We start from the raw sequence: 25,661 nt of genomic DNA, 5'->3' as shown, positions 1-25,661 counted from the left end.
CCTTCACACTTCCGGCTGGAGGCTTCATTTAGAACGTTGGTGGTGCCTTTTATATAGAGAGATGATTTAAAAAAAAGTTCACTGCTTAACAATACTTTGTTTCCTGAATATTTGGTCATAATGGTTGGGTGTTTGACTCGCATCTTACCCAAATGAAGACTGACCCATACTTGACCCACGGTTTCTACGGATTGATTACCATGGGCCACCAGTAGGGCATTACAGGGAGACAAATGTAGGATATGAGGACCCCTCAAAGAGGCCTCTAATTTCTCAAGAAGGTTATGGGTCATTAGTGTGACTTCTGATGCCATATCAATCAACCCCCCACACCAGAAGGTTCCCCGCAGCAAAACAGAAAGGGTATACCCTTGTCTCTTCAGATGAAGGGCACCCAGGAAGTACTGGTGACTAGACAAGGGAGTCTTTAGTCTCGGTGGAGTTCTTAGGGGATAAACCCTTACTCCCAGTGTCAGGTGAATATACGTGGCAAAAAAGAAATCTATAACCTATAAGGGAATATCAGGAGTCAGTGATTCACAGGCTTCAGCTTGTCACTTGCTCAGTTTTTCCATAGAATAACCAGCCTTTACTTCCAATGCAGAGGAACCAGAGGCTTCTGGTTCAGTTTTCTTGGGAAACTTCTTCCACTTCCCCTTAGAAAGTTGATTCTGTTTTGTGTCCTTCTGCTCCACAAAGTGCAAAATGAGGGACTCGAGACCTTCCAAACACTTCAGATATGTTACATCAGGCTTACCCATATTCCAACTTGAAATCCTTGGTCTTCCACTGGTTCTCTCTTCCTCTCTCTTGATTTGTCGTGCCACTGGACTTAGTCTAATACAACTTCTCAGCTCAACTCACCAAGATGGAGATGGGTTTATGTTCCTTATCTGCCAGACAGGTCTTCAGATCAGGTGTGTAAGTTCTTAAAAATAAGGCCTTGAACTCCACATCTTCCATTTCCTGGGGATTGGGCTCAACATAATAGTAGGGCTGTCTTAACTCAAATGCATAACTTCTGGGTGACTGGCCTTCTTTACACTTCATTTTGTAGGCTGCCTGTTGGGCCTCAAATGGGTCCTCATATGGCCCATAATACTTGACTAGCGTCTGCTCAAATGCAGCTAGATGTGTCTTTTCATAAGTCGACATGATGGCCAAACCCTGTCGGCAAGAGTCTGAAAATGTACATCACTTCTCAACCCTACAGCCTCTACTGCATCATGGACCTGACTCAAATTGATCCTTTATGGAGATCACTCATTAACTAAAATGGGTAACCGTCTTCCTAAGTTTTGTTATCCTCTTGCTACAGTTCACTGGCTTGGCCTCCTGGGATGATGACAGGGACTGCGCAGAAGGGCCAACTCTCTCATACTCCAGAAACCGTGTATGGGCCCATGACCTTCTGCGCCTGCAGACATCCTTGGGTCCTTCAAAAGGAATACTACCCGCTAGGGGTTCAGATCCCATCCCGAATGACCAATGGATTCCTCTTTGGAAGCCACTCCATAATCCTCACCTGCATGAGTCACGCTCCGACTCTCGTCTGAGAAAGGCTTCCAGAACTATGGGGTACCCTCTCGGGGATTGTTGCCCTTCGACCTTCCTCTTGCAGGACCTGGATGTCTAGGTTTGCGAGCACAACCATTCTTTCTTCCAAGATCTTTAGTTCTTGCCCTGTTTGTTTCGCCCATTTTGCTAGATCCTCCAACTCCAGCCACCCTCCGTTGGCCAGGGCTTACACATTCTAGTACTGGTCACCCAAGTCATTAGCCTGTGTCTGAAGATAATAAAGGCGTCCTATCACTGTGTCATCCATCCGAATTCACTTGCAAGGCCATGGCCAAATCTCATTCCTCCTTCACACATTTGAGTTCTTTGCTCAGCGCAGACACCGCTTGACTTAGAAGGTCCAGGTACCTTCTAGGGTACATTTCTCTTGGAAGAGGTGCTCCATATCTCTCTGGATCTGGAAGTACTGGTCCCATATCTTTTTAAGTAGCGGAGTTTCCTTCTCTTTTCCCCAATGGCCTATCTGATGTTGCCCTAATGTGGACATTCTAGTTTCTAACTTACAAAGACAAAACTTCAGAGCCTCATCATGAAATTCAAGATCATTCACTTTACTTTCAACAGTCTCATTGAGCATCCGTATCTGCTCCAGGACCTTTTCAGTCCCTCCACAATTTCCCACTAGCGAAGCGTTCTTTTTCTCCAGAGTCGGACTCTGCAAGTGCAAACTGGCAGCCCTCTTATTTAAGTGTCTATCTGCTGGAAAGCAAAACTATGAGCCTGACTCAAAACTAACCCCAAATTTTACTATACCCTCTCTTTTCTCGCTCATGTTTTATATGTTCCTCCTTCAGGCCACTGAGTAACTTCTGGAGGGAGCTTTGCTGTTCTCCAAGATTGCCTAGGCCTTTACCAGCGTGATATTCTCACTCTTCAGACCCTGTATTTCTTCCTGCAACACTTCCTGAATTTCCTTGGCAGCAACCAGGCATGTCTGGAGAGCCTCACACTTTTGTACCCCTCCCCAAGGTCAGCACTTATGGTATCCAGCTCGCTCTGCAGCTCACTTATACGCACACTGGTTGCCTTCAATGCGCATGCTTGCAATTCCTCTGGCACTATGTGCAGCTCCATATGCACCTGTGGGCATCAAAGTGGGGCATCTCTCCCCTCCCCCCATCACACCGGCATCCATTGAGTTGAGGAGCTCATGGCCAACACATCCTCTACAGTGATAGAGTTCTGCATTATACCTTTAACATGTATGCGTGACTCACTGCTGTTGCCCAATGTGATCATCCTATCCAGGACCTGGCCAACTAACTGAGCAAAATCTGCCACCACTGGGGCTGTGCCCAGCTTCCTAGGGGAAGGGAACATAGCTGACACAATAAGACTGCCAGGGAGTTACACTGTCCTATTAATTAGGCGTAGGGCAGACTCAATCACATGCCCCTTTTTAATAGGCTCAGTACATTGTAACACAATAAGGTAACAGCAGCTCTGTCTAACTGATCTATACAAATATTCTACTGCTCCGGCTAAAATAAGAATTGACAGTATGCTGGGAAACTGAATATAGCAGAAAATTAAGAAACCAGAAACATTGTTTCATTAATAACAGAAGAAATTAATGTGTTTTCACTCTGCTTACAGAATTTTTTTTATTTTGCACTGCTATTATTCAGTAGTTTCTAGTTCACATTAAAACCTATTAGTATTAATCTAAGTTACTATGATTAATTGTTCTGATGGAGGGGAGGAGCTCTAACACTCGCAATTTATTTTTCTTATGCAGTAAAAAAAAAAAAAAAAAAGGCACCCATGTTGCAAACATAAGAAACAGTGCTGTCTCAGGGTGATTTCTGCTTCTAGGGCAGTCTTTTGTGGATGCTGTTAACTAAACAAAAAACTCTGTCTCCAAGGACTCCTTTTCTGGAAAAACTGTCAAAGCAGAATTATTTACCAAATATCTTCTCAAAGTAGATACTTCAACGAGAAAATTATAAAACTATGAACCACGTTACCACTTAACGCCACTGACCACGTAAAATTCATTGAATGTCTGGACCCAATACCCAATGAATATCCAGCAGACCGAATCTGGACAAACTTCGCTCTACTCACTGAGGAAACTGTCACCCAAGCGATCAACAGGTTTGCCAAATCCCACTGCAAACTGGACGTATGCCCCAACAACCTAATAAAATCCGCCCCTCAACACTTCATAACAGACCTTACGTCACACCTAAACTACATGCTACAACACGGACTCTTCCCTAAGGATAAAGGAAACATACTACTCACCCCAATACCTAAAGATTCAAAGAAAAAAAGCAAATGATATAACCAACTACCGCCCAGTAGCATCCATCCCTCTGGCAGTCAAACTAATGGAAAGTATGGTAACCAAACAGCTTACCGACTATTTAAACAAATTCTCAATATTACACCAATCACAATCAGGATTTCGATCCAACCACAGTACCGAAACAGTACTAATCACTCTCCTAACCAAATTCAAACAAGCAATTGCAACTGGCAACAGCATACTTCTCCTAAAATTTGACATGTCCAGCGCGTTCAACATGTTAAGACATAAAATACTATTAAACATTCTTGAATACTTCGGGATTGGAGGAAGCGTACTCAGCTGGATCAAAGGCTTCCTGACCGTAAGAACATACTAAGAGATATCAAATTTGAACACATCAACACCATGGAAACCAGAATGCAGAGTACCCCAAGGATCACCACTTTCATCGACCCTTTTCAACCTCATGATGACACCTCTAGCCAAATCACTATCCAACCAAGGCCTTAACCCATACATCTACACAGATAATGTCACGATTTATATCCCATTCAAACATGATATAAAGCGAATGCTACATACCTGTAGAACGTATTCTTCGAGGACAGAAGGCTGATTGTTCTCACTGATGGGTGACGTCCACGGCAGCCCCTCCAATCGGAACACTTTACTAGCAAAGGCCTTTGCTAGTCCTCGCGCGCCGATGCGCACCGCGCATGCGCGGCCGTCTTCCCGCCCGAACCGGCTCGTGTTCGTCAGTCCCATATGTAGCAAGACAAAGACAAGGGAAGACAACTCCAAAGGGGAGGCGGGCAGGTTTGTGAGAACAATCAGCCTGCTGTCCTCGGAGAATACCTTCTACAGGTATGTAGCATTCGCTTTCTCCGAGGACAAGCAGGCTGCTTGTTCTCACTGATGGGGTATCCCTAGCCCCCAGGCTCACTCAAAACAACAAACATGGTCAATTGGGCCTCGCAACGGCGAGGACATAACTGAGATTGACCTACCAATTTTTCCAACTAACTGAGAGTGTAGCCTGGAACAGAACAAACATGGGCCTAGGGGGGTGGAGTTGGATTCTAAACCCCGAACAGATTCTGAAGCACTGACTGCCCGAACCGACTGTCGCGTCGGGTATCCTGCTGCAGGCAGTAATGAGATGTGAATGTGTGGACAGATGACCACGTCGCAGCTTTGCAAATCTCTTCAATAGTGGCTGACTTCAAGTGGGCCACTGACGCAGCCATGGCTCTGACATTGTGAGCCGTGACATGACCCTCAAGAGCCAGCCCAGCCTGGGCGTAAGTGAAGGAAATGCAATCTGCTAGCCAATTGGATATGGTGCGTTTCCTCACAGCCACTCCCCTCCTGTTGGGATCAAAAGAAACAAACAATTGGGCGGACTGTCTGTTGGGCTGTGTCCGCTCCAGATAGAAGGCCAATGCTCTTTTGCAGTCCAATGTGTGCAGCTGACGTTCAGCAGGGCAGGCATGAGGACGGGGAAATAATGTTGGCAAGACAATTGACTGGTTCAGATGGAACTCCGACACTACCTTCGGCAAGAACTTAGGGTGAGTGCGGAGGACTACTCTGTTATGATGAAATTTGGTGTAAGGGGCCTGGGCTACCAGGGCCTGAAGCTCACTGACTCTACGAGCTGAAGTAACTGCCACCAAGAAAATGACATTCCAGGTCAAGTACTTCAGATGGCAGGAGTTCAGTGGCTCAAAAGGAGGTTTCATCAGCTGGGTGAGAACGACATTGAGATCCCATGACACTGTAGGAGGTTTGACGGGGGGCTTTGACAAAAGCAAACCTCTCATGAAGCGAACAACTAAAGGCTGTCCTGAGATCGGCTTACCTTCCACACGGTAATGGTATGCACTGATTGCGCTAAGGTGAACCCTTACAGAGTTGGTCTTGAGACCAGACTCAGACAAGTGCAGAAGGTATTCAAGCAGGGTCTGTGTAGGACAAGAGCGAGGATCTAAGGCCTTGCTGTCACACCAGACGGCAAACCTCCTCCATAGAAAGAAGTAACTCCTCTTAGTGGAATCTTTCCTGGAAGCAAGCAAGATGCGGGAGACACCCTCTGACAGACCCAAAGAGGCAAAGTCTACGCCCTCAACATCCAGGCCGTGAGAGCCAGAGACTGGAGGTTGGGATGCAGAAGCGCCCCTTCGTCCTGCGTGATGAGGATCGGAAAACACTCCAATCTCCACGGTTCTTCGGAGGACAACTCCAGAAGAAGAGAACCAGATCTGACGCGGCCAAAAGGGAGCAATCAGAATCATGGTGCCTCGGTCTTGCTTGAGTTTCAACAAAGTCTTCCCCACCAGAGGTATGGGAGGATAAGCATACAGCAGACCTTCCCCCCAGTCCAGGAGGAAGGCATCCGATGCCAGTCTGCCGTTGGCCTGAAGCCTGGAACAGAACTGAGGGACCTTGTGGTTGGCTCGAGCCGCTGGAAGACTTCGATGACATGGGCGGAAAAATCACACCAGCGAAATCAAAACTCCTAATGGCGGTAAAGGCACCAAAAAGAGGGAGAGAAAAAACTCGAATCGAGGCCTCAAAAGGGCCTACACCGAAAACGAAAGGAAACTTAGCGGGGCAAAAACTGGAAACACGGGAAGGGAAAAAAAGACCGAAAGAGTCTTTCTCCAAGATCCCCTTGTTTTTTGGTTTTTTTTTTAAGCAAAAAGCTCAAAGACGCGCGAGGGTCAACTTAAGGGGAGCGAACGGCGCAAACACGACCGTCCCGAGCGCGGACAAAAGAAGACTGACGAACACGAGCCGGTTCGGGCGGGAAGACGGCCGCGCATGCGCGGTGCGCATCGGCGCGCGAGGACTAGCAAAGGCCTTTGCTAGTAAAGTGTTCCGATTGGAGGGGCTGCCGTGGACGTCACCCATCAGTCAGAACAAGCAGCCTGCTTGTCCTCTGAGAACAGAAATCACACATGAAATCAAACATAGCTTCCAAATCATGAATTCATGGGCGGATGCATTTCAATTAAAACAATGCAGAAAAAACACAATGTCTCATCCTATCATCACAATATAACACGAACAAACCCACTACTATAAACATAGTAAACATAGTAGATGACGGCAGAAAAAGACATGCACGGTCCATCCAGTCTGCCGAAGAAGATAAATTCATATGTGCTACTTTTTTATTTGTACTGTCCTCTTCAGTGCACAGACCGTATAAGTCTGGCCAGCCCTATCCCCGCCTCCCAACTACCAGCCCCGCCTCCCAACCACCAGCTGGCACAGACCCTATAAGGCTGCCCAGCACTATCCCCGCCTCCCAACTACCAGTCCCGCCTCCCACCACCAGCTCTGGCACAGACCGTATAAGTCTGCCCAGCACTATCCCTGCCTCCCACCACTGGCTCTGGCACAGACCGTATAAGTCTGCCCAGCACTAGCCCCGCCTCCCAACCACCAGCTCTGCCACCCATTCTAGGCTAAGCTCCTGAGGATCCCTTCCTTCTGCACAGGATTCCTTTATGTTTATCCCACGCATGTTTGAATTCCGTTACCGTTTTCATCTCCACCACCTCCCGCGGGAGGGCATTCCAAGCATCCACCATCCTCTCCGTGAAAAAATACTTCCTGACATTCTTCTTGAGTCTGCCCCCCTTCAATCTCATTTCATGCCCTCTCGTTCTACCGCCTTCCCATCTCCGGAAAAGGTTTGTTTGCGGATTAATACCTTTCAAATATTTGAACGTCTGTATCATATCACCCCTGTTTCTTCTTTCCTCCAGGATATACATGTTCAGATCCGCAAGTCTCTCCTCATATGTCTTGTAACGCAAATCCCATACCATCCTCGTTGCTTTTCTTTGCACCGCTTCAATTCTTTTTACATCCTTAGCAAGATACGGCCTCCAAAACTGAACACAATACTCCAGATGGGGCGCCTCACCAACTACTTGTACAGGGGCATCAACACCTCTTTTCTTCTGCTGGTCACACCTCTCTCTATACAGCCTAATAACCTTCTAGCTACGGCCACCGCCTTGTCAACTGTTTCATCGCCTTCAGATCCTCAGATACTATCACCCCAAGATCCCCATCCGTACCTACATCCCTTCCTAATTCTCTGAGTCACAATTGACCGAAATCTCACACTAGAAAGCCATGTGAAAAATACAACAAAAAAAATGTTCCATTCAATGTGGAAACTCAAAAGAATAAAACCCTTTTTCCCAAGGGAAATATCCCGCAGCCTGGTACAATCAATAGTACTAAGTCACCTAGATTACTGCAATTCAATCTTTGCTGTATGCAAAGAACAAATCATTAAGAAACTCCAAACGGCCCAAAACACAGCAGCCAGACTCATTTTGGGAAAAACGAAATACAAAAGCACCAAACCCCTAAGAGAAAAACTACACTGGCTCCCACTTAAAGAACGTATTACGTTCAAAATCTGTACTTTGGTTCATAAAATCATTCATATCGAAGCCCCGGCCTACAATGCAAGCCTCATCGACTTACCAACCAGGAACAAAAAAAGGTCAGCACGCACATTCCTGAACCTTCATTACCCCAGCTGTAAAGGACTAAAATATAAAGCAACTAATGCTTCAAGCTTCTCCTACATAAGCAAGCAACTATGGAATGCACTACCAAACGCCGTAAAGAATGCATGACCTAACTTCCAAAAATCGCTAAAAACCAACCTGTTCAATAAGGCATACTACAATGCTCCATCCTAAACACCAGACAACGAAACTTATACCACACCTGACAATACCGAACTCTCTATACCTGACTGCATCAGTTACTTTGACACGAATGAACTTTAACACACTACCTCTTTATTTCTCGTCCCAAAAATGAATTCTCTATATTTGACTGCTTAATCTACTCTATCACCTATGATCTGTAATGCAATACCAATTTGTATTTCTCATGCCGGGAATGGAGATCCCATTACGGAATAATGTAAGCCACATTGAGCCTGCAAATAGGTGGGAAAATGTGGGATACAAATCAACAAATAAAGTACTATCAAACATAACACAGCCCAGGAAGAGTTCCAAAACTTCCCTCAAGCTAAAACAGCATGAACAGAGAAAGACAAGTAAACTTAAACCTCCTGAACACTAAGAATTTAACACCAGGGTACGGTTAGTTCTTATCTGACAAGAGATCTCATCTCTTATCTACCAGTTGGGTATTATTATGAAAGGGATGGAAAACAAACACAAGGGGTGTTATAATGCCGTTGTATCGCTCCATGGTGCGACCGCATCTTGAATACTGGGTCCAATTCTGGTCGCCGCATCTCAAAAAAGATATAAAGGAATTGGAGAAGGTGCAGAGAAGGGCAACGAAAATGATAAAAGGGATGGAACGACTTCCCTATGAGGAAAGGAAGAGAAGGTTAGGGCTCTTCAGCTTGGAGAAAAGGCGGCTGAGGGGTGATATGATAGAAGTCTACAAGATAATGAGCGGAGTAGAGCGGACAGATGTGAAGCGTTTGTTTACACTTTCAAACAATAGAACCAGGGGGCACAAGATGAAGCTAGAATATGGTAGATTTAAAACAGGAGAAAGTTTTTCTTTACTCAGTGTGTAGTTGGACTCTGGAACTCGTTGCCGGAGAATGTAGTGACAGCAGCTGGCCTTACAGAGTTTAAAGGGGGTTTGGACAGATTCTTGAGGGGAAGTTCATTGAACATTATTATTATTATTTTTTTTTTTTTTTTGGGGGGGGGGGGGGGGGGGTTGCCGGGTTCTTGAAGCCTGGATTGGCCGCTGTAGGAGTCAGGATGCTGGGCTTGATGGACCATTGGTCTTTTCCCAGTATGGCAGTGCTTATGTTCTTATGTAGTGAAATCCTCCAAACTGTGAGGCATACACAGTTACACTTTTTCTGGGTTATAAGTGAGAATGTGACAAGATTATAGAAAAACGTGACAACCACTACGTTTTGGTATCAGACAGTGTGGAGTCTGAAAAGTAATTATTCCCTTTATCTAAGTAAACAAGGTGCTTTTCTTGGATGGAAAGGAGACTCAACATCTGTAACCACCAGTCTGTGAACACACTTTTGTGGTGATGTAGTGTAGTTGTTATTCTCTTCGTCCACCAGCAGCAGAGTTGTTCTGACCCAGAGGTCACTGTTCTAGTAAACAACGCTGTCGCTGTTACTGCTCTCAGTTCTGTAGCCTTGGCCACATCTTATTTTATTTATTTACACAGGCTCGATACACCACTAGGGTCTGGAAAATAGGCAAAAAGCATTTTACAAAAATAAAAAATCAAAAATGTTAAAAGCAGAAAGGTTAAAATAAAATATACAGAGTTTTAAAAAAGACAAAAGTGAAGGATGTAGGAAAATTCTAAGAAGGCAGGAAAGGAAATAGAAAAAAAAAACGACTTGTTTGAATTTGGGAAGTAAGGGCCTATTTCTGATGGACAGCGTAACTTATTCCACAATTTACGACCAAGGTAACAGAAAGCAGACTTACGGGTGGAGAATAGTCATATGCGAGTGGGAGGAGGAAGAGTGAGGAGGTTCTGATCAGCAAAGCCTAAGAAGCAGAGGGGTGTGTAGGGAATAAGAAGATTGTTAAGGTAGGCAGTAGCAGATGGGAGTCTTGATTTGTATACTAAACACAAGGACCTTGAAAGTGATGCGTGATGAGACTGGGAGCCAGTGTTTAGTATGGAGGAGTGGGGTTACATGGTCAAAACAATGTGTATTATGAAGAAATTTAACCGCTGTTGATTGAACAAGCTGCGTACATTTTACTGAAGTGGGAGGCCAGCATAGAGGGAATTTACAGTAATTTATGACATTTATATCCCACATTATCTCAAATAGGATTCAAGTTCAATGTAGCTCACAATATAACAAGGTGATTTGATTACACAGAACAAGTAGATCTTATATATATACTAGCCGTTAAGCCCATTAAAACGGGCAAGTATTGGTATGCTCTATTTTGATGTATAACTCCCTCCCTCCCTCCCCTCGGCTCCCCGCCCTTCCTCCTTTCCTCCCTCCCAGCTCCAAGGCCCGATTCCCTCCCAGCTCCAAGGGCCCCCCCTCCGTCCCTCCCAGCCAGCTGCAAGGCCCCCCTCTGTACATCCCTCCCAGCTCCAAGGCCCCCCCTACTTCTGACCTCCCATGTCCAGCATCCTCCCTCCTTCCCTGCCAGCTTCAAGGCCCCCAGTCTCTCCCTCCCTCCTAGCTCCAAGGCCCCATTCCCTCCCCTCCCAGCTCCAAGGCCCCCCGTCCAAGCCAGCTCCAAGGCCCCCCTCCGTCCCTCCCCTCCCTCGCAGCTCCAAGGCCCCCCTCCTCCTTCTGAGCATTTCTCCTGCCTTCCCCTCCCCCCCCCGAGGTCGCCGCTACCGCTCCCCCCCCCCCCCCCCGAGGTCGCCACCGGTCCCCTCCACCCGGGCCCTCCCTCCCAGCTCCAAGGGCCCCCCCTCCGTCCCTCCCAGCCAGCTGCAAGGCCCCCCTCTGTACATCCCTCCCAGCTCCAAGGCCCCCCTACTTCTGACCTCCCATGTCCAGCATCCTCCCTCCTTCCCTGCCAGCTTCAAGGCCCCTGTCTCTCCCTCCCTCCTAGCTCCAAGGCCCCCTTCCCTCCCCTCCCAGCTCCATGGCCTCCCCTCCCAGCTCCAAGGCCCCCCGTCCAAGCCAGCTCCACGGCCCCCCTCCGTCCCTCCCCTCCCTCGCAGCTCCAAGGACCCCCTCCTCCTTCTGAGCATTTCTCCTGCCTTCCCCTCCCCCCCCCGAGGTCGCTGCTATCGCCCCTCCCCCCCAAGGTCGCCGCTACCGCTCCCCCCCCCCGAGGTCGCCACCGGCCCCCTCCACCCGGGCCCTCTGTTCTACATTTAACTTACAGCACCGAAACCGCAGGCAGATCAGCTCCGTCGGCCTTCCTTCTCTGCCTGTGTCCCGCCCTCGTGTGACGTAACGTCAGCGAGGGCGGGGGACACAGGCTGGGAAGGAAGGCCGACGGGAGCTGATCTGCCTGCGGTTTCGGCGCTGTAAGTTAAATGTAGAAGAGAGGGCCTGGCCTGGTGGAGGGGGTTGGCTGCGACCTTGGGGGGGGGGGGGGGGGGGGGCAGCGGCGACCTGCAGGGGGGGAGCGGTAGCATTAGCGGCAGTGTCGACGTCCGTGTGGCAGTGACTGCACTCCTCCTCAGCGCAGAGTTTCCCTCTCTGTTCCGTCATCACGTCTTGACGTGGGGGCGGGACAGAGAGGGAAGTCTCTACTGCGCATTTGCAGGTGAGTCGGTCACTTGCCATTTATATGTTATATATATATATATATATATATATATATATATATACACACACACACATACACACACAAAATTACTAATAACAGCATATAATGTTTGTAATACATAGGATAGAATGTGAATATGGGCTGCTTCAGGGGCTACAAAATAAATAATATACAGAATTACATAAATAAATCTCAAATAAAAACATCAAAATTCCACAGACTTAGAAACAGAGATAACAATAGTTATTAAAATAGGCTAATATGTACAGATAAATGCATACAAAATGTGACACTGTGCTTAGAGTTATTAAAAGTTAGCTAAATATATCTATCTTCAATAATAACCAACATACAGAAAAAAGAAAAAAGACGAAATAAATAATCCTATACTGCATGTATGGCAATTATAAATGAATGATATGTTCACAACATGTATAGATAAATATATAAAAAATACATAAAAAATGCATAACCGGTTTATAATCAATAAAGGATAACTTGAAACATCTATCCTCACTAATGACTTAATGAAAAGTAAATCATATAATATATTAAGCAAAAAAAAATGATATATGAATAAAATCAAAATAAAAATCAAAAGGACACCCACCTACACAATAATCCTTCACTATTGATATATAATGATAACAAGGAAAACGACTGTAAGTGACTGAAAAACAAAAATCAACTATGAGAAATGCCAAAGAAAGACCATGATCAAGTATTTTACATCACATTCATTGTTGATTTAATCATAAATTGACTGTGATAGTTGGGCAGACTGGATGGCCCATTCAGGTCTTTATCTGCCGTCACTTACTATGTTACTACATTATTATGGACTACTAGACACTAACTAAATCCACTGTATCAGACATCACTTAAAGAGGAGACTAGAAATTGTTTAGTAAAACAGGAACTTTTTTCTTAATAAATGTAATTCACACATCTTGTCGACTACTACTACTTCAGCTTTTTCCATGAATGCCCTCCATTTTCCAAGCTCCCCACAGCTGTCCACAATACACTTACTTATATGAATATTTCTATATCACAAGCAATTTACAAAACAAAATATAATAAAATGTATCCCTCATGACAGAATCCTACAGAAACAGATATTTGTCGTCTCTGGAACATAAGTATACCTCACGCCTTTGTACCTTTCAGTGCTTCCATAATGGACTGGATATTCTCAGACCAAGGCTGAGCATTGATTGTGGTGTAAATCCCTGGATAATCTCTCTGCCAGATCCTCTGCCCTACTGACCAAATTCCACCCAGTTCAGAATTTGCCTGTAGAAATATAACAGAGTTGTAAGCTTTTCTCAATTCCATTGCTGTCAGTTATAGATGTACACATGTATTCTTTGAATGAACAGCATATTTATTTATCTGACTTACCACCTTTTTGAAGGAATTCACTCAAGATGGTGTACAATAAGAATAAATCAAACATGAGCAATAGACAATTACAGCAGTAAAAACATTCAATTAACAATACAAAGTACGGCATAATATACTACTTACAATGCCAACACAATACGTAATATAACATTTTAATTTACAGTGCAGGGTATAAGCAAATCCATTGCCCCATGTAAGCCGCATTGAGACTGCCATGAGTGGGACAGCGCGGGGTACAAATGTAACAAAAATGAAATACATAGGTAAGACAGTAAAAGGAATTAGAAAAGAAGGCGACTAATTTAAAGAAAGGTGCACATGAGGTCAGAGAGATGGTTAAATATTGTGATTGTGTGTGTGTGATTGTGTGTGTGTGTGTGTGTGTGATTGTGTGTGTGATTGTGTGTGTGATTGTGTGTGTGATTGTGTGTGTGTGTGTGTGATTGTGTGTGTGATTGTGATTGTGTGTGTGATTGTGATTGTGAGTGTGATTGTGTGTGTGTGTGTGTGTGTGTGTGTGTGACTAACAAGTTAGTTACTTCTTCCATTAAAGGCTTGGTTGAAGAGCCAACCGTTCACCTGTTTCCTAAAATACAGATAGTCTTGTATCCAACGGCACCAGCCAAATCGATGGCCAGCCATCTTCGGAACCAGCGCCATAAATGGCCGAAGCCAAGTGTATTTTCAAAATGCGCGAAGGAGGACCCAAGATGGCGGCCTGAAGGGAGCGCAGCGCGGCAGCTCAGTAGAGATCGATTGCCTAAAATAAGCTTACCTACGGAATGCCGAAGCGGAAGGGCAAGCGGGTGCCTGGTTCAGCGGCACCCGCAGGGCCTGCTTCTGGTACAATGGATCGCTTCGTTGTGGTGGGAGGAAGTCAGCTGAGTTCGGGTGCCTCGGTGTCGGGAGGGACGGAGAGAGGCGAAGCGTCCCTGCCGCTTGAGACGGAGCTTAGCCCGGAGGTGAGGGAGCCGCCTCCCATGCCTGCCTCGGTGCGAGATGCGGCCGGACAGGGTTTCCTGGCCTCCGAGGAGGGGGCGGAGGGCCCTGGGACAGGACCTGGATCGGATCGCAGAGAACAGCAGTCCCTGGAAGGGAGAAGGGTCAGCATGTCGGGAGGCGGTGCTCCGGGGGGGAAGACTGCTGGAGGAGGGGGCCAGTCTCCCCATGGGGTCAGTGAGGAGCGTTGACGAACTATGTAAGTCTTCACTTTACCTAAACCGCCGAATTTTACTTTGGAAACAATATGGGAGGCGTTGCTGACATTGGAAACTTCTCTTTCTAAGAAAATGTTGCTTTTGTCACAGACCTCACAGCTCCCATTAGAGACTATTACTGTTATGGGACAGCAATTGAAGGAGGTTGGAGAAAGATCTGAGGCCCAGGAGTTGGCCATTAAGTCAGTGCAATCGGTGCACGCTACCCTTATTAAAGAAAATAAGTGGTTACATGGGAAGATTGAGGCTCTTGAAAATCGGCAGAGGGCTAACACTCTGCGAGTGATAAATTTTCCTAAACAACAACTGACTGCACCTATTCTGACTTTTAAAAAATACCTCTTGGAAGTGTTAAAAGTGCCGGAACTAGCATGTCCGGCTATTTCACAGATATACTATTTGCAACCATTTAAACGAGTGGCGCAAGGTGTGCAGGCTGGTGTTGAGGAGTCTGCTGTGCGGTTTGACACCTTGGACTTCATTAGGGAGCTGGAGGGTGAGGAGGAGCGGCAGGAGCGCGCTACTCTTATTGTGACATTTATTTCTCATTTTGATAGAGATCGGATTTTGAAGCTGTTTTTTAAGTTTCGGAAAGAAAAGTTTTTGAATGTTCAAGTTCGGATGTATCCTGATGTGACCAAGGTGACGCAGAAGAGGCGGCAAGCTTTTCTTAAGCTGCGCCCTACTGTGTTTCAGTTGGGGGGCCTTTTTTGGCTCAATTATCCCTGTAAATGTGTGGTGAAGATGGAGGCTGTGAAGTATGTGTTTTTTGAACCTTTGCAGTTGAAAACGTTCCTGGACTCTCGGGGGGGTGCGGGTGCCCCTTCTCTGTTACCTGGAGCAGAGATAAGATCAGCACCTCAGTTATAATAATCCTCTACAGCTCCTTTTTGAGTCGCTTTATTTGTGTCTCCCCCTTTCGGGGGGGTTTTGATTTAAAATTATTTTCCTAGAATTGTGGCTTGGGTTCTCTAGGTGTGGACTAAGGAGGGAGGCGGGATAGTAATTGTGAGTTTGGTTATTTCCTGTATAACATGTACATACTGTTCTCCTGTAGTGGTACAAGAGGTGTTCTTGGTGTATTTATGAAAATCTAATAAATATATTGAAATACAAAATGCGCTTGGCACCGGCCAAATCACTCACCGGGTTTAGAGAAGGATGGGAAAATTAGGTTCTTACCTTGGTAATTTTCTTTCCTTTAGTCATAGCAGATGAAGCCATTATGTATGGGTTATGTCCATCAACCAGCAGGGGAGATAGAGAGCACTCAAACTTTCACAGTGCCCTCTTGGCCAGCTAGCTCCACTGCCTCTTCAGTATTTGAAGCTTCCAAAGCAGTATGGCAAACCGCAATGGGAATCACAAGAGCTTTCCTCACAGCGAACGATGGCCCATCACAAGGGCATGAACTCATAAAGGAGGGAATGCACATCCTCCTGGAGGGAATAAACTCATCCTCCTTATTGTATAAGTGGAGGGGAACACACGCGCCTCCTGGAGAGAATCAACACATCCTCCAAAAAAAACATGCTGGAGGGAATGAACACATCCTCCTAAATTTAAACTGAACATGAATCCTGAAGATTGTTTTCCAACTTTCTCCCAAGGAAGGAACTTCAGGAAATTAGAACAGAACCTGAAAAACAGATTCACAGCATACAGACAATCATACAGGGAGGGCTCATGGCTTCATCTGCTATGACTAAAGGAAAGAAAATTACCAAGGTAAGAACCTAATTTTCCCTTCCTTGTCATCAAGCAGATGAAGCCATTACATATGGGATGTAACAAAGCAATCCCTAGATAGGGTGGGAACAAGCCACACCACGCGCTAGCACTTGTGCACCAAAACGCGCATCCCTCCTGGCAGCCACATCCAGCCTGTAATGTCGGGCAAAGGAGAGCTTAGAAGCCCATGTTGCTGCACTGCATATCTCTTGAAGAGAGAGTGCTCCAGTTTCAGCCCAAGAGGAAGAAATCGCTCTAGTAGAATGTGCCTTAAAGGCTACAGGCGAAACCCTGCCGGCCAGCAGATAAGCTGAAAAGATAGTTTCTTTGAGCCAGCGGGCAATAGTGGCTTTAGACGCTGGAGACCCTCTGCGAGAACCGGATAGCAAAACAAACAGATGATCAGAAGTCCTGAAAGAGTTAATAACTCGCAGATACTGCAGCAGAGTCCTGCGCACATCCAAAAGGTGCAGCTGCCCAAAAGATTCTGGAAACTCTTCCTCTGAAAAAGAGGGCAAGAAAATAGGCTGGTTTAGGTGAAAGGCTGAAACCACCTTAGGCATAAAGGAAGGCACAGTCCGAACCGTGACTCCAGACTCTGAAAATTGCAGAAATGGGTCTCTACAGGACAGCGCCTGGAGCTCTGACACCCGTCTCGCCGAGGTAATGGCCACCAGAAAAACGGCCTTCAGTGTCAAATCTTTCTCCGATGCTCGCCGAAGTGGCTCAAAAGGAGATGCCTGCAGGGTTTTCAAAACTAGCCCCAGGTTCCAAGCTGGACAGGGTGCTCGCACTGGAGGTCGGAGCCGAAGCACCCCTCTAAGAAACCGTGCCACATCTGGGTGAGCAGCCAAAGACACGCCTTCCACCTTACCACGAAGGGAGGCCAACGCTGCCACCTGCACCCGCAGGGAATTATAGGCCAAGCCTTTTTGTACACCTTCCTGCAAAAAGTCCAGAATCGGCGAGACAGAAGCCCGCATTGGAGCAATGGCTCTGGAAGCACACCAAGACTCAAACAGGCACCAAATCCTGGCATAAGCCACGGAAGTGGACCGCTTGCGGGCTTGCAGGAGAGTGGAAATAACTTTATTGGAAAAACCTTTATCCCTCAATTGCGCCCTCTCAATAGCCATGCCGTAAGACCAAAACGGCTAGCGTCCTCCATGGCTACCGGTCCCTGAGTCAACAGGTTCGGTACCAGAGGTAACAGCAGAGGAGCCTCCAGGAGCATCTGTCGGAGGTCTGCATACCAAGGTCTCCTTGGCCAATCGGGGGCGATGAGGACCACTTCTCCTGGGTGCAGCCAAATCCGCAAGAGCAGGTGCCCTATCAAGGACCATGGGGGAAACACATAAAGTAGACCCGGAGGCCAGGGTTGAGCCAAGGCATCCAACCCCGCCGAGCGAGGAACTCTCCGTCTGCTGAAGAAGCACGGGACTTTGGTATTGGCACTTGTCGCCATTAGATCCATCACGGGCTTGCCCCATTTGGCACAGATCTGCAGGAATACTTCGTCTGCCAGATTCCATTCTGCTGGATCGATCTGATGCCTGCTCAGATAATCGGCCTGCACATTGCTCTGACCTGCAATATGAGCTGCCGACAGACACTGAAGATGCAGCTCGGCCCAGTGGCAAATCAGTTCGGCCTGCGCGGCTAGTGCTCTGCACCTTGTTCCGCCTTGTCGATTTATATAGGCCACCGTTGTCGTGTTGTCCGACATCACTCTGACAGCCAATCCTTCCAGGGTCACTTGAAAGGCCAGAAGCGCCTGAAACACCGCTTTCAACTCTAGGCGGTTGATGGACCACTCCGACTCCTCGGGTGTCCACAGACCCTGGGCATGCTTCCCCTTGCAGTGTGCGCCCCAGCCCTTCAGGCTGGCATCTGTTACCACTAGGCACCAAACGGGGAGCGTCAGCGGCATTCCTCGCCGCAGCATGCTGTCCGAGAGCCACCACTCCATGCTGAGACGGGCCACAGGGAGCCAAGTAAGTCTGCATTGGTAATCCTGAGAAATAGGAGACCATCTCCGGAGTAGGGAATACTGTAGAGGTCTCAGGTGCGCTCTCGCCAAGGGTACCACTTCCATCGTGGCTGTCATCGATCCCAGCAGCTGGACAATGTCCCAAGCTCGCGGGCGGGGCATCCTCAGGAGCAGACGGACCTGATTCTGAAGCTTGCACCGCCTTAGCTCAGGTAGGAACACATAGCCCGAGACTGTGTCGAACCTGGCCCCCAAAAACTCTAGAGATTGTGAAGGGGACAGGTGACTTTTGGCCATATTGACGACCCAGCCTAGAGATTGCAGTACTGAGACCACTCTGGCTGTAGCTTGTAAGCTCTCTGTTGCAGAGTCTGCTCTGATGAGCCAGTCGTCTAGGTACGGGTGAACTCTGATACCTTCTCGCCTGAGAAAAGCAGCTACTACCACCATTACCTTCGAAAAGGTTCGGGGAGCTGTGGCGAGGCCAAAAGGCAAGGCCCTGAACTGGAAATGTTTTCCCAACACCACAAACCTCAGAAACTTCTGGTGCGGGGGCCAAATAGGTATGTGCAAGTAAGCTTCTTTCAGGTCTAGAGACGTGAGAAACTCTCCTGGCTGAACCGCCGCAATGACGGAGCGCAGGGATTCCATGTGGAAATGCCGCACTCTCAGTGACTTGTTCACTTCTTTTAAGTCCAGAATAGGGCGAAAGGACCCACCTTTTCGCGGCACCACAAAGTAGATGGAGTATCGGCCGCAGCCTTGCTCGGCGGGAGGCACCGGGGTCACTGCCCCTAACTGAATCAGACCTTGTAAAGTCTCCTCCACCGCTGCCCGTTTGACAGCAGAACCGCATCGGGACTCCACAAACACGTCTATTACTGGGGCGTTGAATTCTATTCTGTATCCATCTCTGATCAGGTCCTTAACCCACTGATCTGAGGAAATCTTGGCCCACTCCTCGACAAAGAGGGAAAGCCGTCCTCCGATGACAGGCATCGAGGAGCGGGCCGGCGCACCATCATTGAGAGGGTCGCCCCTGAACTCCTGGTCTTGAGCCACCGGCTGCGGAACGCTTGTCTGAGCGAAAGGAGTTCCTCTGCTGACCACGGGCACGTGAAGTGAACCCAGCAGAACGCCCCGGGCGGTACCTTCTAGCTTCAAGGAAGCGAGGTCTGTACGAGGAGTGGACCGCCTGGCCCTTAGAGGAAGGCCTCTGCCTATCTTCGGGCAAGCGCTGGGGTTTTGGATCACCCAGGCCTTTCACAATTTTCTCCAACTCCTCACCAAATAGGAGAAGTCCTTGAAAAGGCAACTTCACCAACCTTTGCTTAGAGGCCATGTCCGCTGCCCAGTGTTGTAGCCACAGACGATGGCGAGCCGCCACTGCTACTGCCATTTGTTTAGCCGAAGCTCTGACAAGGTCATAAAGGGCATCAGCCAGAAAGGACAAGGCCACCTCCATCCGCGGAGCCACATCCAAGAAGGGCTCCGCTCCATCTCCGGGCTGAGCCACTGCCTGTTGCAGCCAAGCTAGGCAGGCTCTCACAGCATAACAGCTGCATGCAGACGCCCGAACAGTGAGACCTGCAATTTCAAAGGACCGTTTCAATGCTGTTTCCAGCCTACGGTCTTGAACATCCTTCAGGGCAACACCTCCTTCAACAGGGAGGGTAGTTCTCTTTGTCACCGCAGTGACTAGGGCATCCACTGTAGGCATTTGAAAACGAGCCATATGTCCCTCACGCAGAGGGTATAACTGCCCCATAGCCCTGGAAACTCTCAAAGGTCCCTCGGGGTCAGCCCACTGAGCCGAAACAAGTTCTAGGATGGAGTCATGCAAAGGGAAGGCCCGAGCAGCTTTCTTGGTACTAGCCATCCTGGGATTACCCGAGGAGGCCATGCCACTGTCAGGATCTTCAATCGAGAGGGCTGGCAGCTCATCACGGTGGAAAATCCTCACCGCGGAGGGATCATCCAGATCCTGTGGTAAATCTGCACCTGACTCTGGTTCCTCAGACCAAGAACGTCTGTCAGAGTTCTCTGAATCCTCACACCCCGACCACGGGGGGGAAAAAGGTGCACCACAATCTGAAGGGGAATTAACCCTTCTGCGCTTATCTTTAGGCCAAGCATCCGGGGAAAAAAGCCTCACTGGGCAGTCCCAGGCCAGAATCCATCGGGGGGGCAATCAGAGGAGCCTCAGGCGACCCTTGAGGAAGGGCTCTTTTCATCATGTATGCTTTATGCAGCAAAAGCACAAAATCCGGGGAGAAAATCTCACCCTGGGCACCCAAATCCTGTCCGGTGCTAGCCACTCCTGAAATAACCTCATCTCGAGGGTGCCCCACCCGGCTCAGGTCTCTCCGTGTCCACGGAGGCCGCGCCATGCGGTGTAAGAAAAATGGCGCCCGCTGCCAGCTCAGAGCGGGAAGAAACATCGCTCACCATGCTCGGGCCGGCTCCTACGCCAGTACAGCACGATTTACAGAGCCCTGCTGCTGATTTGCGCTTGCCACAAGTGGAACAGCGCTTTACATTGTCCGCAGCCATCGCCGAAAAACGGCGGTTTCGCCCCAAAATCGCCCCGATCGCGGGCCCACCCCGGAGGAGTTGGAAAACACTCTTACCTCAAAGGATCTAGTGTACAACTACGATCCTGCTGAAAATCAGGTCAAAAACCTCTGTTCCAGCGTCTCTGCGTTTAAAAACGCGACGCGACTTTTTTTTTTTTTTTTTTTTTAAGCTGTGAGGAAAGCAGAGGTATTGAAGACTCTGGAGGCTCAGATGAGTGGGAAAGGCAGGGAAAGGGCGAACCTATATGCCTGCATCCACTGTTGGTGGGTAAGGACAGGGAAAGCAAGACAATATGTCCACATCCACAGAGGTATGGGTAAGGCAGGGAAAGGGCTAACCTATGTGCCTTTAAAGTGAAGCTGCTATAGCCTCCAACACCCCGGTTAACAACTGGCAAGCCAGGAACCACATCCCGGCAGATTTTTCTGGAGCTCGAACAAGCTGCAGCCACCCTGCTAGGGGAGATAGAGAATACTGAAGAGGCAGTGGAGCTAGCTGGCCAAGAGGGCACTGTGAAAGTTTGAGTGCTCTCTATCTCCCCTGCTGGTTGATGGACATAACCCATACGTAATGGCTTCATCTGCTTGATGACAAGGAACGCCGTGTTTATAGGAGTGGCCTAGTGGTTAGGGTGGTGGACTTTGGTCCTGGGGTACTGAGGAACTGAGTTCGATTCCCGGCACAGGCAGCTCCTTGTGACTCTGGGCAAGTCACTTAACCCTCCATTGCCTGCCGCATTGAGCCTGCCATGAGTGGGAAAGCGCGGGGTACAAATGTACAAAAATTAAAAAAATAAAAATACGAGATGGCCGGCTTTGTTTTTTAGCCATAATGGAAACGGGGCCCGGCCATCTCAAACCCGGCAAAATGCAAGTCATTTGGGCGTGGGAGGAGCCAGCATTTGTAGTGCACTGGCCCCTCTCACATGCCAGGACACCGACCGGGCACCCTAGGGGGCACTTAAAAAAAAAAAAAAAAAATAGCTTCCAGGTGCATAGCATCCTTACCTTGTGTTCTGTGTCCCTCAAATCCCCCCCAAAACCCACTCGCCACAACTCTACACCATTGCCATAGCCCTAAGGGGTGAAGGGGGGCACTTACATGTGGGTACAGTGGGTTTTGGGGTTTTTAGAAGGGCTCTAAATTAACCACCACAAGTGGAACAAGTAGGGGGGAGGATGGGCCTGGGTCCACCTGCCTGAAGTGCACTGCACCCACTAAAAACTGCTCCAGGGACCTACATACTGCTGTCAAGAAGCTGGGTATGACATTTGAGGCTGGCATACAGGCTGGCAAAAAACGTTTTAGGTTTTTTTTTGGGTGGGAGGGGGTTGGTGACCACTGGGAGAGTAAAGGGAGGTGATCCCCGCTTCCCTCCGGTGGTCATCTGGTCAATTGGGGCACTTTTTCCAAACTTGGTCCTAAAAATAAATGGACCAAGTCCCCCGGCGAAATGCTCATTCGAGCCGGCCTCTTTTTTTTCCATTATAAGGCGAAGCCGGCCATCTCATACCCACGCCCCCGCCCCTCATCCCGCTTTCACTACCCTACCAACACGCCCCCTTGAAGGTTGGCCATCGCCACGAAGAAACAGCAGTTGAAGCCGGCCAAAATTGGCTTTCGATAATACCGATTTGGCCGGGATCAGGAGATCACTGGCGATCTCCCGATTTGTTTCGGAAGGTCGTCGGCGATCCCTTTTGAAAATGAGCCTGTTAGTGTCCTTGGGGGTGTGTAGAGGATCATCCTATTCTTCAGTTTAGTCATAAATAAATAACATAGTAACATAGTAGATGACGGCAGAAAAAGACCTGCATGGTCCATCCAGTCTGCCCAACAAGATAAACTCATATGTGCTACTTTTTGTGTATACCTTATCTTGATTTGTACCTTCCTTTTCAGGGCACAGACCATGTAAGTCTGCCCAGCACTATCCCCGCCTCCCAACCACCGGCTCTGCCACCCAATCTCGGCTAAGCTCCTTAGGATCCATTCCTTCTGAACAGGATTCCTTTATGTTTATCCTACGCGTGCTTGAATTCTGTTACTGTTTTCATTTCCACCACCTCCCACGGGACGGCATTCCAAGTATCCACTACTCTCTCCATGAAAAAATACTTCCTGACATTTTTCTTGAGTCTGCCCCCCTTCAATCTCATTTCATGTCCTCTCGTTCTACCTCCTTCGCACCTCCGGAAAAGGTTCGTTTGCGGATTAATACTTTTCAAATATTTGAACGTCTGTATCATATCATCCCTGTTTCTCCTTTCTTCCAGAGTATACATGTTCAGGTCATCAAGTCTCTCCTCATACGTCTTGTAACGCAAATCCCTTACCATTCTCGTAGCTTTTCTTTGCACCGCTTCAATTCTTTTTACATCCTTCGCAAGGTACGGCCTCCAAAACTGAACACAATACTCTAGGTGGGGCCTCACCAACGACTTATACAGGGGCATCAACACCCCCTTTCTTCTGCTGGTCACACCTCTCTCTATACAGCCTAACAACCTTCTAGCTACGGCCACCGCCTTGTCACACTGTTTCATCGCCTTCAGATCCTCAGATACTATCACCCCAAGATCCCTCTCCCCGTCCGTTCCTATCAGACTCTCCCCGCCTAACACATACGTCTCCCAAGGATTTCTATTCCCTAAGTGTATCACTTTGCATTTCTTCGTATTGAATTTTAATTGCCAAACCTTAAACCATTCTTCTAGCTTCCTCAGATCCTTTCATGTTTTCCACTCCCTCCCGGGTGTCCACTCTGTTACAGATCTTAGTATCATCGGCAAATAGGCAAACTTTACCTTCTAACCCTTCGGCAATGTCACTCACAAATATACTGAACAGAATCGGTCCCAGCACCGATCCTTGAAGCACAACATTACACTTACTGCCCTCAGTCTTGTGAGATGCCACAAAATTAATACATTAACATAAGTAAATGGCTCCCCACCAGGGAGATTATTTCCCAGCATTTTGCCAAAAACAGATACTTTCTCTTGCAGGAATACCATGTGGAAGCTTACCGTCTCTTTCACATATCAAATCATATTCCCACTAGCTGGAAAGATAGTCAGCTTAGATGGGAAAGGGGCTGAGCTAGATTTAAAATAAAGGAGCCCAGTGAGAGCAGGAAAGGAGGGAAGCAGTGTTCCTTCTAAGCTAAGGGCTGATGGCTTGTATGCAAAATTTTCAGCCCATGTACAAAAATTTCCACTAGCCAAATTTGTGAGCAATTTTGTTCAGAAGAAGCTCTTGATTAAAAATCCTAATCATAAAAGGCACAAAATTTGGGAAAATATTACATTTCCACCTCCTTAAATAATAATATAATTTATGTCTGTGTTAATATGAATTATAAATACAAAAAAGAAGGTATTTCAGGTTTGTGATGGAAAGTTCATTAAGAACTGTATACCATCCCCTCCGCCCCCGCCCCCCCCCCAAAAAACCCTCTCACATCAAGGCTTTTTAAAACAAACCCAGCGAGCGAAGCCACCCCAACTCCACCCCCCCCCCCCCCCCAGCATTGTCATACGAATCCCTGGTGGTCCAGCGTGAGTCAAAGTAGTGACAATGCCCCTCCCAGCCCCCCTACCTTTAGTTGGAGGAGGGACACAGCCTGCCTCCCTCCTCTTCCAGTGGATGACACCGCAAAATGGCGGCGCCCAGCCCCGCCCATTGCATCCAGGGATACGCTGGGCGGGGCTACAAACCACATGGTACTACAATGCGGGGGGGAGTTGGGGTGGACCTCCAGCCCCCCCCCCCCTCGCTGGGTGGGAGGGTGGGAGAGGGTTTGTCCGCCGGCAGCCACTTGATATTTTCTGGGGGTTTGGGGGGCTTGCACTGTTAGGGAAGGTTTCTGCAGCCTGTGCTGCTGCCTGAAAGTCTGGTCACCTGGATGGCTTGGGGTCAGATGTTGCAGGTTGGCCCGGAACAGCTGATGCAGCACCGGTGGAGGTTGCTGGCGGGGGCTTGGTGGCCTCTGGCTGTGAAATGGCAGCTGTGTACCCCTGGAGATCCCTGCAGATCCCCAGGAGCTGGCACCAGATGTTTTCACTCACCTTGAGGCTCTCATGGCGCATGCTGCTCAGCACAATCCTGCTGCACCTGCACCCCCTGCCACAGTAACTACTGTTTTGGTGTGGCCTAGTGGTTAGGGTGGTGGACTTTGGTCCTGGGGAACTGAGGAACTGAGTCCGATTCCCACTTCAGGCACAGGCAGCTCCTTGTGACTCTGGGCAAGTCACTTAACCCTCCATTGCCCGCCGCATTGAGCCTGCCATGTGGGAAAGCGCGGGGTACAAATGTAATATAAATAAATAAAATAAATAAATAAATTAGTTTGCTGGCAAGGAGTACCACCTGACACCTGTGGTGTTGTGGCCCCCTCTAGGCGGCCTGTGCCTTATCAGCAAATTTTGGCAAGGGGAGGGGGTGCAGGTTCCAGTAGTTCTTCACCTGCAGGCAGCTCCTCAATGGCCCATTCATCTGCCTGTTGCTCTTCTCCACCAGTGCCCTCCTGTGATGTTACAGCTGTCACCATTGCCGTCTCCTGCTCCTTAGTATGTGGCTGTTGGCCACTGGGTCCCAGCTCACCCTCAGATTCAGTATCATCACCTGCATAGGGA

General features: G+C 48.2%; 1 protein-coding gene across 2 annotated transcripts in view; it reads right to left on the bottom strand.

Moving 5' to 3' along the window:
• Positions 1 to 25,661, bottom strand: part of COPS8 (COP9 signalosome subunit 8) — a 327,439-nt gene that overhangs the window by 139,372 nt on the left and 162,406 nt on the right. For both annotated transcript variants that reach the window (XM_030209867.1, XM_030209866.1), the window contains exon 4: positions 13,266 to 13,398. In XM_030209867.1, the coding sequence (XP_030065727.1) occupies positions 13,266 to 13,398 (133 nt within the window). The remainder of the gene's footprint in view (positions 1 to 13,265; positions 13,399 to 25,661) is intronic.

The sequence above is a fragment of the Microcaecilia unicolor genome, chromosome 7 (assembly GCF_901765095.1).
Source record: "Microcaecilia unicolor chromosome 7, aMicUni1.1, whole genome shotgun sequence".
Classification (NCBI taxonomy): domain Eukaryota; kingdom Metazoa; phylum Chordata; class Amphibia; order Gymnophiona; family Siphonopidae; genus Microcaecilia; species Microcaecilia unicolor.
The sequence above is the reverse complement of the archived record's forward strand: the minus strand, read 5'-3'. Positions and strand labels throughout refer to the sequence as shown.